Below are 16,613 nucleotides of genomic sequence, written 5' to 3'. Positions count from 1 at the left end.
ATGCAGCCGTAGTAAGCCTTACGCTGTCTATTGGAGCCCCGTAACTCCCTAAACTACCTGCTAAATGTCTATCTACCTGTCAACCGCGATCCCCCGCCGCAATCCCTAATAAAGTATTTAACCCCTAAACCGCCACACACGGACCCCGCTGCCACCTACAATAAAAGTATAACCCCCTAATGTGATCCCCCTACACCGTCGCCAGCTACATTACATACCCCCTAATGTGAGTCCCCTACACCGCCGCCATCTATCTTACCTACCCCCTAAAGTGAGCCCCTACCCCACCGCCATCTATCTTACCTACCCCCTAAAGTGAGCCCCCTACCCCGCCGCCATCTACCTTACCTACCCCCTAAAGTGAGCCCCTACCCCGCCGCCATCTATCTTACCTACCCCCTAAAGTGAGCCCCCTACACCGCCGCCAGCTATATTAACTATATTAACCCTAATTATATTGGCTGAACCAATCAGCCAATCGGATTGAACTTGAATCTGATTGGCTGATTCAATCAGCCAATCAGATTTTTCTACCTTAATTCCGATTGGCTGATAGAATCCTATCAGCCAATCGGAATTCGACGGACGCCATCTTGGATGACGCCATTTAAAGGTACCTCATTCATCTGGAAGTCGTTGTGCCAGATGGATGCTCCGTGGCGGAGGAGCGAAGAAAGAAGATTGAAGATGCCGCTTTGCTTGAAGACATCGCCGGATGGAAGAAGACATCGCCGGATGGAAGAAGACTTCACTGCCGCTTGATTGAAGACATCGCCGGATGGAAGAAGACTTCACTGCCGCTTGATTGAAGACATCGCCCTGTATGGAAGAAGACTTCACTGCCGCTTGATTGGACATCGCCCGGATGGGATGAAGAGTTTGGCCCGGCTGGGTGAAGACAAGGTAGGGAGATCTTCAGGGGGGTAGTGTTAGGTTTTTTAAGGGGGGTTTGGGTGGGTTTATAATAGGGGTATGTGGGTGGTGGGTTGTAATGTTGGGGGGTGGTACTGTGTTTTTCTTTTACAGGCAAAAGAGCAGAATTCTTTGGGGCATGCCCCGCAAAAGGCCCTTTTAAGGGCTGGTAAGGTAAAAGAGCTTTGAACTTTTTTAATTTATAATAGGGTAGGGAATTTTTTTTATTTTGGGGGGCTTTATTATTTTATTAGGGGGCTTAGAATAGGTGTAATTAGCTTAAAAATCTTGTAATCTTTTTTTTATTTTTTGTAATTTAGTGTTTGTTTTTTTGTAATTTAGTTTAGATTATTTTATTGTATTTTAGTTTAGATATTTGTAGTTTATTTAATTTAGTGATAGTGTAGGTTTATTTGTAATTTAGGTTAGGATTTATTTTACAGGTCAATTGGTAATTATTTTAACTAGGTAGCTATTAAATAGTTATTAACTATTTAATAGCTATTGTACCTAGTTAAAATAAATACCAAGTTACCTGTAAAATAAATATAAACCCTAAAATAGCTACAATGTAATTATTAATTACATTGTAGCTATCTTAGGGTTTATTTTATAGGTAAGTATTTAGATTTAAATAGGAATATTTTAATTAATAATATTAATATTAATTAGATTTATTTTAATAAGAATTTAGTTAGGGATGTTAGAGTTAGATATGGTTATTATACTTTATATATATATATATATATATATATATATATATATATATATATATATATATATATATATATATATATAATATAATAACTATATTAACTATATTAACCCTAATATAATTAGGGTTAATATAGTTAATATAGCTGGCGGCGGTGTAGGGGGATTAAATTAGGGGTTAATATTTTTAAAATAGATGGCGGCGGGGTAGGGGCTCACTTTAGGGGGTTGGTAAGATAGATGGCGGCAGGGTAGGGGGCTCACTTTAGGGGGTAGGTAAGATAGATGGCGGCGGGGTAGGGGGCTCACTTTAGGGGGTAGGTAAGATAGATGGTGGCGAGGTAGGGGCTCACATTAGGGGTAGGTAAGATAGATGGCGGCGGGGTAGGGACTCACTTTAGGCGGTAGGTAAGATAGATGGCGGCGGGGTAGGGGGCTCACTTTAGGGGGTAGGTAAGATAGATGGCGGCGGGGTAGGGGGCTCACTTTAGGGGGTAGGTAAGATAGATGGCGGCGGGGTAGGGGCTCACTTTAGGGGGTAGGTAAGATAGATGGCGGCGGGGTAGGGGGCTCACTTTAGGGGGTAGGTAAGATAGATGGCGGCGGAGTAGGGGCTCACTTTAGGGGGTAGGTAAGATAGATGGCGGCGGGGTAGGGGGCTCACTTTAGGGGGTAGGTAAGATAGATGGCGGCGGGGTAGGGGGCTCACTTTAGGGGGTAGGTAAGATAGATGGTGGCGGGGTAGGGGGCTCACTTTAGGGGGTAGGTAAAATAGATGGCGGCGGGGTAGGGGGCTCACTTTAGGGGGTAGGTAAGATAGATGGCGGCGGGGTAGGGGGCTCACTTTAGGGGGTAGGTAAGATAGATGGCGGCGGGGTAGGGGGGTCACTTTAGGGGGTAGGTAAGATAGATGGCGGCGGGGTAGGGGGCTCACTTTAGGGGGTAGGTAAGATAGATGGCGGCGGGGTAGGGGCTCACATTAGGGGGTTATAGATTTAATATAGCTGGCGGCGGGGTCCAGGAGCGGCGGTTTAGGGGTTAATACATATTTTATTGTTAGGATAGTGAGGGGGGATAGCAGATAGAGGGTTAGACGTGTCGGCTATGTTTGGGAGGCGTGTTAGACAGTACGGGTGATTTTATAACTTTAGTCAGGTTTTGTAGGCGCCGGCAGTTTCTAAAGTGCCGTAAGTCACTGGCGACTCCAGAAATTTGTACTTACGCAGATTTCTGGACATCGCTGGTTTGTGAGACTTATGGCACTTTAGCCTCTGACGGCGCCGTATATAGGATAGCTCGAGTTGCGAGCTGAAACTGCGGGCGGCGGGGGTTCCCTCGCTTGCATCGCAAACTACAATCTTTATCGGATCGTGCCCCTTATCTAGATATTACCTGGGTGTTCACTAGACCTTCAATTTTTAGTCAAAAAAGTGACCATTTCCAAGCATGATTTGTACCTTCACATGATGCACTTCCACACTTCTGAGCTTGGAATGGACTTCCTGAACAAGGAACGTGTTTGCTGATACAGATTCTGCTCCTAACCTTCTTTCCACCGCCACAGGTTTTGGTGCAAGTGCTCCAAGAGCCCCAGTTAGACCATTTGCCTTCCACTTTACCTTGGGTAGAGAAAAATACAAAAATTAACTCATAACAGATAGGGCCTATATATTCAATTTCTACATGAAAATATCCCATGTGTGTCTCACCAGCATAGTCTACTAGCTGTAGAATGTTTTAAATCATACATTTAAAAATGCAAGAATCATATATATTCTAATGTGTTTTTCTCATATTGGGCCAGATTAAAAGTGGAGCATTTTTTAACGCTTCAGCTCGAACGTTAAAGGGACACTAAACCCAAACATTTTCTATCATGATTCAGGTAGAGGATACAATTTTAATCAATATTCCATTTTACTTCTATCTAATTTGCTTCATTCTTTAGATATCCTTTGTTGAAGAAATAGCAATGCATATGGGTGAGCCAATCACATGAGGCATCTATGTGCAGCCACTAATCAGCAACTACTAGATATGCTTTTCAGCAAAGGATATCACGAGAATTAAGCAAATAAGATAATAGATGTAAATTAGAAAGTTGTTTCAAATTACATGTTCTTTCTAAATCATGAAAGAGAAATGTGGGCTTTATGTCCCTTTAATGTCCCTTTAACTGTGCTATAAGTAAGCTTTCTTTCATATAGGTGGCGAGAGTCCACACGCTAGTTACTGATGGGATATACATTCCTACCAGGAGGGGGCAAAGTTTCCCAAACCTCAAATGTCTATAAATACACCTCCCACCTCACTCATGCCTCAGTTTTTCAAACTCCCTTAGGAGATGGTGAAGCATGATGTGCTTGATTTCTTCAGTGAACAGTGCTTCTAAGCATATTGAGGCCCAGTTCCTCTCTAAGTGCAGTGTTTGTCTGAGGGATGTGAAGGGAGTAATGCCTGATAATACCATGTTTTCACCTATGGGAAAGCTTTTCTTAAGGCTCTCTGTAAATCGGTCAAAGGGATTAATCTGCTGCCTCCCTTTATAGATTGACATTATACTCTTGTACCATTACCTCTGCTGATATGTTTCAGTACTGGTTTGGCTGTCTGCTATATATATGTGATGGGTGTCTTACACAGTAAGTATATACTTTTATTATATAAGACACTCTCAGCTATGGATTGGGCACTTTTTAAGTAAAGTTGTTACCTATTGTTTGTATACATGCCTTGAGTCAGTAATTTAGTGCTCTTTTTTAGCAACTTTATTCGGTGGCTAAATATTTGTCAAGGTTGGTAGAGTCTGTGAAACATACAGGGTGTTTTTTGGAGCTAGTAATTTATTTATAAATTAGGATGCTAAGTATTATATTAGTCTCACGGAATGTTGATAATCACATGTTTATGCAGTATAATAGAAGTATCCACTATGCTTTATTTAGGTAAATTTTGTTTTTTAGTGTATACAAACTGAATTCTTACTTGTTTTTGGTTTTTTTGGCCTTGCAACAAGAGCAACAAGATGCTTTTTATGACATCATAATTTTGTGCAAATTTGCCGTTATAAGCTCTACCCCCAGCTCATTCAGTGCTCTCAGAAAATGCTTAGAGAGCTTTCATGCAGCATTGTTTTATGAATCAGTTTTCTTTTTTATAAATATTTGCTCTTTTTCCCATTCTCTCAAACCTGTTATATATATCATATATAGGAGCATAGATACAAATTTGTAAAATTAATTTATTTTTTCATTTTTTTTTTTTTTCATTTATGTCTTAAACTGAACCTGCCTCTGATGTTACCATAGGATTTGAGCTGCCTGAACACGTATCTACCAAAGCTTAGTGTGTTTGTTGTAAAAAAGGTGATCTAAATTCTTCAGCTCAATTATGTGGCTCTTGTTTTGACAAATTGTTAAATTCTGATAATATATCTATGAGTGCAAATGCATCCCATCTCAGTCTAATGTACATGGCATTCCTGCAGAAATTAAAGATGTTATTGCTGCAGCTATAGAGAAGGCAATGACTTCGATTCCGCCTTCAAATAAATGTAAAAGGGTTTTGCAAATTTGCAATATTTTCCTAAACCTAGTGAATTAAGTTCTGACCTTCAGCATACTGATTTATCCTCTACTGATGGGGTTTCCTCTGATTCAGAGGATGCCACATCAGAGGCAGATATATACAAATCTTTTTTATTTAAGATAGAATATATTTGTTCTTTCTTAAAGGAAGTTTTGTTTATCTTGGGTATTGAGGACTCTAAACCTCCTGATGATAAAGCTAGTAATGTCTACATTCTGTATTTAAGACCACTGTTATTACTCCTGAAGTATTTCCTATTTCAGGTGCTATCTCTAATGTGATTATGGTCTAAGCCTGGTACCTCTTTTAACCCTTCTTCTAGGTTTAAGAAATTGTATCCTTTAAATGTAGCCAATTTAGAACTTTGGGTTCCTAAAGTTGATGGGGCAATTTCCACTCTTGCCAAATGTACTACTATTCCTATGGAAGACAGTACTTCTTTTAAGGATCCTTTAAATAGGAAGCTTGAATCTTATCTAAGAAGGGCATATTTACATACTGGCTATATTTTTAGACATGTTATATCTATGGCTGATGTTGCTGCTGCTTTTACTTTTTTGTTGGACAGTTTAGCACAGCAGTTGTCTTCAGATTCTGAATTATCTAACATTATTCTTTTACTTCAACATGAAAATCATTTTATTTGTGGTGCGATATTTGATGTTATGAAGATTAATGTCAAATCCATGTCTTTAGCTATTCTAACTAGAAGAGCTTTATGGCTTAAATATTGGAATGCTGACATGATGCCTAAAACTAGATTATTATCTCTCTCTTTTCAAGGTAAAAATCTTAACCAAATCCTGCCCCTAAACCTACATGAAGGTGTGGCTCTCAAGCCAGTTCTTCTGGTAGGGGGCAGACTAAGCTATTTCAAAGAGATTGGACAGACTCTGTCCAAAATCAGTGGATTCAGAATATAATTTATCAGGGGTATTGAAAAGGATTTAGAATAAGACCTCCCTTGGGAAGATTCTTTTTTTACCCATGGTACTAGTTCAATCTTTTCATTTAGCAGAATCTCACACAAAACAACTTCTGTTGTTTCTTCGAAGACATGGTTGGAGGCTCAATATACCAAAGAGTTTCTTGATTCCTCAGACAAAAGTCACCTTTTTAGGTTTCCAGACAGTGGCGGCTGGTGACTTTTGAAGATGGGGGAGCACTAGCCCCGCCCCTCAGATGGCCCCGCCCATTTTATTGTGTGTGTATGTGTATATATATATATATATATACATATATATATATATATATATATATATACATACACACACATACATACATACACACACACACACTATGCCAGTTACCTTAACACATTCTTGTACAAGGTGAGGGCAGTGTGTTATGTGTATTACTGTGTGTTGTATGTACATAACTAACCTGAAAGACAAGAGCACCACATACACACATACACCCTGCAGTTACTATATATATATATATATATATATATATATATATATATATATATATATATATATACTGGGTACTTGAGTCCTGTCACTGGGGCAGTATAAGGACTTTATAAATATATATATATATATATATATATATATATATATATATATATATATATATATATATATATATATATATATATGTCCTTATACTGCCCCAGTGACAGGACTCAAGTACCCAGTATATATATATATATACACCCAGAGACAAGCAGAATACACTTTTTAATAATGTTTAATACACACACTGTCTGACACTAAAGTAAAGGGGCATTTAATTTATATAGGTATCATTGTTATACCTACTATAAGGGGATCCACTGACATACATACATAGAGATACACACATACATACATACATAGTTACACAGAGATGCACAAACTTATACATACACAGAGATACACACATACATTCATGCAGAGATACACACACACAGATAGGCACCAACACATGCACACAGGCACACACAGATATAAGCAGACATACACTTATATATGCAGGGACAGTCACATGCATGGTAATATTATTTTTACAATACTCTTGGGACTTTTTCTTATTCTAAACTTGAGTTCCAGTCCAGCTCATTTAAATGTTCATAACATACAGCAGTGGTAGTGTATTAATAATCTGAGCTGAGGCTGAGCTAACCTTCTTTGTGCCACAGTACATACAGTATATTAAGTATTTTAGAGCATAAAACTTTAGCAACTAACTCACAGACTGACCTCTATCACATAGTTGCTGCTTCAAGTGCCGTGCAGAAGACAGAGTTGTAAATTTAAACTGGAGCTGTCCTCTCCCTCATGACCTCCTGCCCTGCAGCATGCATAGGAAAACACTGATTCACAATTTAACCCCATGGCTACCAAAAAGGGCTGCAATACACTGCTTAGGAATAAACTGCAGTCCTTTCTGGCAGCCAGGGAGTTAAATTGTGTTCAGCATGTTACGGAGTCTTTTTTTCTATTAGGTATTGGTAATTCAAATGTCAAGGGTGAAGTGTTTACCGGGTGGGTCCCACATTTAAGTACATGATCACAACACTTTCCCTGACAGGCTCAGAAATGATCCGTCAGGTAGGAGGAAGAGACAGACTTAGTAGAACAACAACAAGTAAGGGGACGCAGCACATATTCCACAGCACAGCCATGACTTACCTCCTTCCTTCCTTCCACTTTCTGCATTTGCCGACAGAGCGCTCATACCCCCAGCTCTCCACAGCACACTTGAGCGCGCTCCCGCCCCTCACCTTAAAAAAGTTACAGCTTCAGCCAAGCGTCATCACTCACAGTCACGTGATGATGCTCTACTTTGTCACTGGCTGCTGCCTTTCTCTGTGAATAACACCTCCCACAGATCGCACAGTCTGAAGTGTGCGATACACAAAGTATAGGGATGGGGAGGCTGGGAGCTGCGCAGGCTGCAAATTTAAGATGCGCATAGCACACTGCCATATATCTAGCTACCGCACGTGCGGTTAGTGTATAAATGATAGAATAAAAAATAAAAATAAATTTTTTTCCTTCTTAAACAAACTGTTTGAATTTTTTGGGGGACAAAAAAAATATATAATTTTTACAGTAGGGGGCTATTGGAAAAATTATATTTTTTTTCTTCTGTTTTTTCTTTCTATCTTCTGGGCTTCTTCTGGGCTTCTGAGGGGGGCACGTGCGATTGTGCTCAAATGGAGGAGCCTCCACTGTTTCCAGATAAATTCAGTGTCCATGACTCTATCCCTAACAGTAAAGAGATGTTTGATATTGGTTTCAGCTTGTCTAAACCTTCAGTCTCTATCATTTCCTTCAGTGGCTATGTGCATGGAAGTTTTAGGTCTCATGATTGCACCATCGGACGCGATCCCTTTTGCTCGTTTTCATATGAGACCTCTACAGCTTTGCATGTTGCACCAATGGTGCAGGGATTATACTCAGATATCACAACTGATATACTTAAATCCCAACATTCAACTCTCTCTGACTTGGTGGTTAAACCATCACCTTATTGTTCAAGGGGCCTCATTTGTTCATCCTACCTATGTATTTATGAATAAATAGAACATATTCTGCTATGTGAAGAACATTGGAATGTGAAATATTCATATTTCCATGTCGGGTTAGCACACTTGAAAATATGTGATAGTGTTTGCGAGGGAATTGGGTTTTTGCCCCATTGACTTCTATGGTGGAATACGTTATCCCTTGCGATATTGTAAATTCAGCTTTTTTACACTTGGGAGCGAAAACTGTTTACTTTCAACTCATAATACAAATGCAACCGACGCATGCAAAAACCATAATTTAAGGAAAAGGAAATACACCACGGATGGGCCATCCACCCGCCCCCTGCTGCTGCTCCCACCCACGAACGAGTGGCCTTCTATACATTGGTGGGTAAAAAAGGGTATTGCAGTGATGCCTCAATATCGATAGCGCTTCCAGCGCTTCAAACCCCAGAGGACGTGTCAGGCACGTCCTTGGTCATTAACTGACACCCAAATGAGGACATGCCTGACACGTCCTTGGTCATTAAGGGGTTAAAATGAATATTGCATAAATATGATTTTACATGTTTTCATCTACTTAACAACAACGGGCTCCATTTCCCTTCTTTATATGTCTATATATGTGTACATATGTATTTATGTGTTTATATGTGTATATATGTCTGTAAATACACATATAAATATAAAAATACATATGTACACATATACAGACAGATATGATGTATATGTATGTATCTCTTATTCTGACCTTTTTTTCTAACACCTATTTGATCCCTTATAACTTTTTTGTGCAAATTTTTATTTTTTTTATTAGATGATGTCATTATGAGTGTAACTATACTATGAAATGTATTTTTGATGCGTTTTGTGCAACTTTTTTGTTTCGCAAAACAGTTAACCAAAGCTCTGAGGATGCAGTAATCATTCTAGTGGAAATCACGATTATCGCTCGAGCGTAACTCCACTTGTAATCTGGCCCATAATCAGGGCTTAATTTAAGAAGTGAGTGCAAATAAGGTGCTCTTATTGTAAATTATTTGTCTCTATATCATATATTTTCTAACAATTTGAGCCGTAAAGTGATGTGTAAAGACCTTATCCTGTAAATGAAGTATTATGTATTAATACATATTTTTGTGTAGGTAAGGAATGTGTTTAATCCCCACAATCCTCAGTGCCTGGATAACAAGTGGAATGAAAAGAACCTGAATAACCCTCTGGGTAATGGGCCTCAATGAAAACCTTATAATGAACTAGATTACAAGTGGAGGGCTAATTTATTGCATGCCAGAAAATGGCAAATTTGCCCGTTTGCTGGCGTGCGATAAATAATCAGCCATTACAAATGGTTGGTTATTGCTATCGCAATCTCGCGGTAGCAATTATCACTTATAAAATCTGGTTAATTTTATAAATGTGCCCCAAATGCCCTCAAAATACAGTTGTAGCAATTGTAGCAATTTTTTTTAATAAAAAAACCACACTGGGCAGTTTTTGGGGGCTAAAGTTGGAGGGTGTGGGGTGTTAGAAAAAAGACGGCACTGAAAAGTGCCTTTACATTGCGGTCTATGGGAACTGTGTGTTCCCATTAAATATATATGTGTATGCTTATATACATATATATTTATATACACATATTATCACAAAATATATATTTATATAGTCATATATATTTACAATCTTCTGCCATCCCTGCACTACTTACCCCCTTCACTGCACTAGTTCTCATGCCGTGTCTCACAGCATGAGAACAAGGGTCCCATAGAAGCCTACGGAAGCACGCTCTATTAAGAGCATAGCTTTCTAGCAATGTGAATGTGATGTCATGTTCGTATTGCAGGCCACTTCAAATACCAGCGCGCAATTGCTTTCGCTAGTATTACAAGTGGGTCACAAATATCGCATTTACGAAAGCACAATTTTGTGCTCCACTCGTAATCTGGCCCACTATTTTACTAAATGAACTGTAGAGCACACATGAGTTCACTATACTCTCATCTCAAGTAGGACTTGAGATTCAGAGGAATGAGAAACCTATTACAGCAGACATAAAGAATCTGAAGGTTTAGAGAGGAGGTCAAGTGACTAGAAGCATAACTTAATCAAGGAAACACTGTTGAACTGTGACAGCTAAAGATCATGTTCTCATAAACCAAAACTGGAGCAATAACAAGATATTCATTTGAAAGGGGAGTGGGCTTTGTAAATGCAAACAGGTACCATATATATTACTGTCTCATATGGAGATAAGGGGATCCTCACAAGCACAACCAATTCGTTTTCAAATGTCAATCATAACTGTCCGGTGAAACACCTAGGAGACTAACCATCTTAGGCCTCAGGATACAATGTAGAAAAGGAGAAGGTGGCTCACGGTATGCAGGCTATGCTTTTATTAGGAAGAGCAACGTTGTGGTGCACCTGCCCCTGTCTCATACACTAATATTAATGTTTGTCAATTAGCAATATCCAAAACACTAGTTCCATATAAAAGTCTGTGTTTGATGAAAGATTTTGCAGATTGAACATTGGTTAACTAAATAAACAATGTAAATGAATATGAGGTAATGTAAAGGAGAAATACATTTTTTTATTATGTAAACATATGGATCCAACAAGACCTAAACAATAAATTCAATGTATTATATTTTTGTATCTGTTACTTCTTATATAGTTTCATTTGATACAGTTTTTTTTACTGGTGTCTTGTTCCTTTATAAATATAGCACTGCAGTTTTATACTATTATAATAGTTAAAGGGACAGTAAACAACTTGAGATTTGTGTAAAAAATGTTTAGCTTTATGTAATGAAACGCAATATATTCTCATTAATAATTCTACCCTCTTTTTCATGAAATTTAGCTCTAAAAGTTGTGGAACTTGAAATGTATCTGCTGTCTCGTCAAGGCTAACCCTGCTACACACATGCACCTAATTGGCTTTAATTGAATGCATCTGCTGTCTTTTCAAGGCTAACCCTGCTACACAAATTCACCTTTAATTGATAACAACTGAAAAACAAAGCATTTTATACTAACATTGCAAGATCTCAACAAAGCTAATAATCTTGTGTCGACTATGTTTATCTCAGGGTTTATAGCACTGAGAATTTACCTGTGTCTATACGAGGTTGCTCACCTTTGCATAGGCTCGAGTTGCAAATCCTTCTCTCTGTGGCCTCTCCTACACATTTTTGGAGGTTGTGAATAACCAGAGGCTGGGCATTAATGCAGGAGCGCTGCCTGATCTGTATCGCTCTAGATCCACAGCCAGTCTGAGAGCAGGAACTCCATGTTGACCAATGGGCCCAATACACTTGATCTGTAATTTTATGTAAGTCATATACTAGAATTGTGTTTTGTCCAATATCACTATGTACCACTGTGATTATAATGCAAGATATATTAATAAAACATTGTCACTCTTCATAAATATTTACCCACTTATTGCTATGGTCAACCATTTTCAACTGTAGTTATAGCTATCTTACTGCCAGAATATCTTCAAAATGTTATATGTTCATGGCAGATGTATAGTGTAATGAGAAATATATACACACATTTATAATCTCTGATGTAAAGAAGAGATAACATAGAAGTATATGTTGTAGGTGTGCAAAAAAACAAAGACAATAAAAAAACATTGACAAGATCTTTGGACTCCAAAAATAATTAGCTAAACTGCAGTTTAAAACGTGCTCCTGTATTGTTTTGGTAATTGTGCAATACAGATAGAAAGATCAAACATTTTCAGTGATGCAAATTATAAGATCCATCACAGATACTGGGCAGATTGACTGTGTATGTACCTTACCCCTGTATCCAATGGAAAAAGCTTGGAATGGGGGATGGGGTAGTATTTAAAATGAGAAATAACTTTATAATCAGTTTTGTAATGGTGTTGAAATATATTTCTAATAATCAGGTCCAGCAGGTACAGTGGCACCAGGGCCCAGGTGTGGGTGGGCATAAAGAAGCCAGTCTATACATAGATGTGTGCCTATGTGGTTATTATCTGTGTATAGATACTCATATTATTAACTGCACAGCATACTCATCACAAATTCTCTTAAAATTGCATGTGCTATCTGAACCATGCAAGTTTAATTTTGACTGCCATGTCTTTAAGTTATTTAACTTTGTTTTAATGCATTTTCCTTTATTTGCCTATGACTGAGCCACATACAAATACAACTTAAAATTCAAAATAGCATTTCATTTAAACCAAATCTAAGCTCTGACTCTGCATCACTGTTATTACAGACATCACTTACCCAGTGGGCACTGAAATCTGACATGGTAGTTTGAACAGGTTCTCCCACCCTTCTGCTCCCTGTTAATGCACCAAAAGCCTTTCTCTGGGCTGGAATGAACAATCTCCTTTGTGTCCTCTGGGGCTACCCATTCAGTTGTTCTTGCCTCAATGGCAATCGGCCTTGCACACAAGCGATCACGATAATAAAATCGAACAGCTTCTATGGTCTCATAGTCACCTTCTCCACCTGGGTGGTCGACATTAAACCACGATGTCCACTCAGTTGCACCTGAAAGTGTAGTACACAAGCAAGAGTGTTGGCAAATTAAACCCCAAAAATAAAGAAATAGTGTGAAGGGGTAGCAACAAAGTGGAAGTGGTGGCTGAAAGGGGAAGTGTGAAGGAAGGGAGCCTTTAAATAGGATGGTGGGAGCGGAAGCTGTCAGAATTTATTGAGCAGGAAAATGGAGAATCCCTTCCACTCTTATTGATTGGCTGTTGCAGCGGTGGTGAGGTTCTACCATTGGGCGTGACTTTAAATTCAGGTCAAGCTGGTACCTCCCTGTGTATGGGGAGAGAATCATCCCTGGTGGGTGTGGCTGACTCATAGCCAGTGGAAGGCACATGATGTTTTGGGGAGCAAGCACTTTTGGAAAGTAGAAGTTATATTTGTGGTTAATGTGTTTAATGTTGACAAATGTTTAATACATTTGAGCTTCAGCATTTACACCCCATCATACTTTCTGTGTGTTATTTCTAAGTAAATACATAATGTAGGGTCGTATCAAAATAAGCGGCCCTAGTGTTAGTCCAAAAAGGCAACCACCTAAGGCCTCACTCATGATGGGGTCTCACAGAGGGGCATAAATAAATGTGCTTTTTTTATTTATTTTGTATTGCTTTGGGATATTACTGTTAGTATAGTAGCCCTGCCTATAAATCTTCTCCTGGAACAGCTGGATATTCTAACCCTCATAGCCTCTTACACAACTGCAAGTTCTCTGGCTGTCAAGTGTAGACTCTTCACTTCCCTCCACCTTTTGCCTGCCCCTATGTGGTTCTGTCAGATTACGCATATTTAGCAGGCAGACATAGGCAGCAATAGACATGTAAAAGGTAAAGAGGGGCTGTATTTTAAGCATTTTAACCCTTGCAACCAGAGGTGATACGCTGCTATTAACATTTCTTATATTTTCTCTCTTCCTTCTCTCACATTCTCCCCTCTCATCCTCTTCTTTATTTATTCTTTTCTCTCTCACTCCCCTCTTTTCTTTCTTTCCTTCTTCTCTCTTTCCTCTATTGCCCCTCCTTTGTCTCTCTCTCTCTCCACTCTTTTTCTTATCTTTTTTACTAACTTCACTTTCTTCCCTCTACATTCTCTTACTACTTCTAATCTCTTCTCTTTCTTCTCTGTTCTCAATCTCTCTCCCCCTCCTCTCGTTTCAATCTCCCACTCACCTTTCTCCCATTCTCAATCCTCTCTCTTCCTCCTTCCTCTTCTCTCATCTCTCACTCCATTTTCTCTTCTGACTATTTCTCATTCCCTCTCTCCCCCTCTCTTCTTTTATTTTTCTTTCTACTCTCTGCATTCTCTCCTCTAGACTCTACTCTGTCTCTTGCTGTCCTTGCTCTTACTTTTCTTTTCCCTGCTATCTCTCCTCTTTGTCTCTCACACTCTCTCTCTCCCTTCTCTATCCACTCTCTATTCAATCTTTTCCTTCTATAACCATTTTCTTTATTCTCTTTCCACTGTTTTTTTTCCCTCTTCTTAACACTCTCTTCTCTCTCCTCTTTTTCTCTCTATCTATTTCCTTTCTTTCTCTCTCCTTTCTCTTTTTCATTATTTTTGAGAAATAAGTTACAATGGAAGACCAAAACATGAATTATTATCTAAAAATTAAAGAAAAGTATTGTACACAACCAGGTATACAGTACTTGATAGGTAATAAAAATTAAACATAAAAGAAGACTCACATATGAATTCTGCCTAAGGCCTCACCAACTCTAGAGCTGCCTCTGGTCTAAAAATCAAAATCAAACCTTATAGTAATATCACATAAGAACAAACCAAACACTAAGGGGGGCCTAGCTATCAAGCTCTGTACGGAGCTTGAGGCCCCGTGTTTCTGGCGAGCCTGCAGGCTCGCCAGAAACACCTGTTATGAAGCAGCGGTCTAAAGACCGCTGCTCCATAACCCTGTCCGTCTGCTCTGCTCCGCCTGCTCTGCTGGTGCAATGCTGAATACGGAGAGCGTATTGCTCTCCGTATTCAGCGATGTCTGTCGGACCTGATCCGCACTGTCAGATCAGGTCCAACAGACATTTGTTAAATATGCCTCTAAGCATCTACATTCTAAATATATAAATAAAATATTCAGAAATATGGATATTGATCCAATGTTAAGGCAGTTAAATATTCTTCCTAAGATCCAAGTTCAGGCTGCTCCTAGGATGACAGTCTTTATAACTCACTGTAGAAAAATCTTGTAAAAATATTTTAGATTGTAAAAAAATAAATAAAAACAGGGTTACCACAAGCATAATCCAATTTCAACAATATGTATAGTTAAGTCAGCAAAAGAGTGGTATATTATAAAATATGCAGAAAGCAGCAGAATCACCTGCAGTTCAAATAGTAGCATTTTATCATTGAGTAAATGAATGCATATATGTTGTTGCTATGAATGAATGCAGTATAGACATTTTATTTTACAATAACTCCAATTAGGATGTTAGAGTAAAATTTACAGAGGCCTTTAAAAATATTAATTTAATATATTGGTTAACGTTTATTGTGTTTACTTGTAACAGGAGACTAAACTGGTTTTGAAGCACACTGCACAATAGTGATATACAGATAACAGGCAAATACACAGAATAAGATGACAAACCTGTTAAATCTAGATTTAAGAGTGTTTTTAAGCTCTTTCTAGTAGCATCTTGTCCCATAAGGTTGTGCGGTTTTGTCACATTTTTCCTTTGTGCTCCAACTGTAATAAAATAGAAAATGTTAAATACTTGCCCATTTTTTGACATTCAGCAAAATAAGCATGAAGTCTAAATCATAATTTGCTAGGATACTCTTCACTATTACACGTCTGTTTTTTATATCAGTGACCTTTTGCATTATCTTATATAACATATTTATATATGGAAGAAGTACTCTTGCTAAAAGTATCCTGAATAATTTCTAGAAAACTAGCTTGGTTTGATGGTGCCAGAGATCTTTTTGGAATAATTGGTTTATTCATCTAAAAACCTAAAGCACCTTAATCACCTCAATGTGTGACAAATTACCTGCTCATCTGATGACTTTTGACCAACATGTCATCCAGATACGTTGCTACTTACATAACCTGTGAGCTAATCTTTACTAGATGACATGCTTAAATCATGGAAAATATTACTGGAGCAGTTGGCAAGAAGCAACCCAAAGGGAACAGCCATAAACTGGAAATGAAAAGTGTCCACTGCAAAGCAGAGAAATTTGTAATTATCAGATGTATAGAAACATGAAGTCAAATGTACTAGGTTACAGGGATTCTAAGAAAGAAAAAACCTTGGATGAAGTAGACTGATAAAATCTATTGTGTGTCACTTTGTTCTAGAGCAGTGTTTTTCAACCAGTGTGCCGTGGCACACTAGTGTGCCGTGAGAGATCCTCAGGTGTGCCGCGGCAGACTG

The 16,613-nt window shown here is 38.6% G+C and overlaps 1 protein-coding gene across 1 annotated transcript in view; it reads right to left on the bottom strand.

Moving 5' to 3' along the window:
• CILP2 (cartilage intermediate layer protein 2) overlaps window positions 1-16,613 on the bottom strand; it is a 74,519-nt gene that overhangs the window by 26,289 nt on the left and 31,617 nt on the right. The window contains exons 2-5 of the mRNA XM_053702927.1: window positions 15,821-15,919; window positions 12,949-13,218; window positions 11,814-11,996; window positions 3,084-3,245 (exon numbers count right to left, since the gene is read on the bottom strand). Of these exons, the coding sequence (XP_053558902.1) occupies window positions 3,084-3,245; window positions 11,814-11,996; window positions 12,949-13,218; window positions 15,821-15,919 (714 nt within the window). The remainder of the gene's footprint in view (window positions 1-3,083; window positions 3,246-11,813; window positions 11,997-12,948; window positions 13,219-15,820; window positions 15,920-16,613) is intronic.

The sequence above is a fragment of the Bombina bombina genome, chromosome 2 (genome assembly GCF_027579735.1).
Source record: "Bombina bombina isolate aBomBom1 chromosome 2, aBomBom1.pri, whole genome shotgun sequence".
In the NCBI taxonomy this organism is placed as follows: Eukaryota; Metazoa; Chordata; class Amphibia; order Anura; family Bombinatoridae; genus Bombina; species Bombina bombina.
Note: the sequence above shows the minus strand (reverse complement) of the source record. Positions and strands in the feature narration are given on the sequence as shown.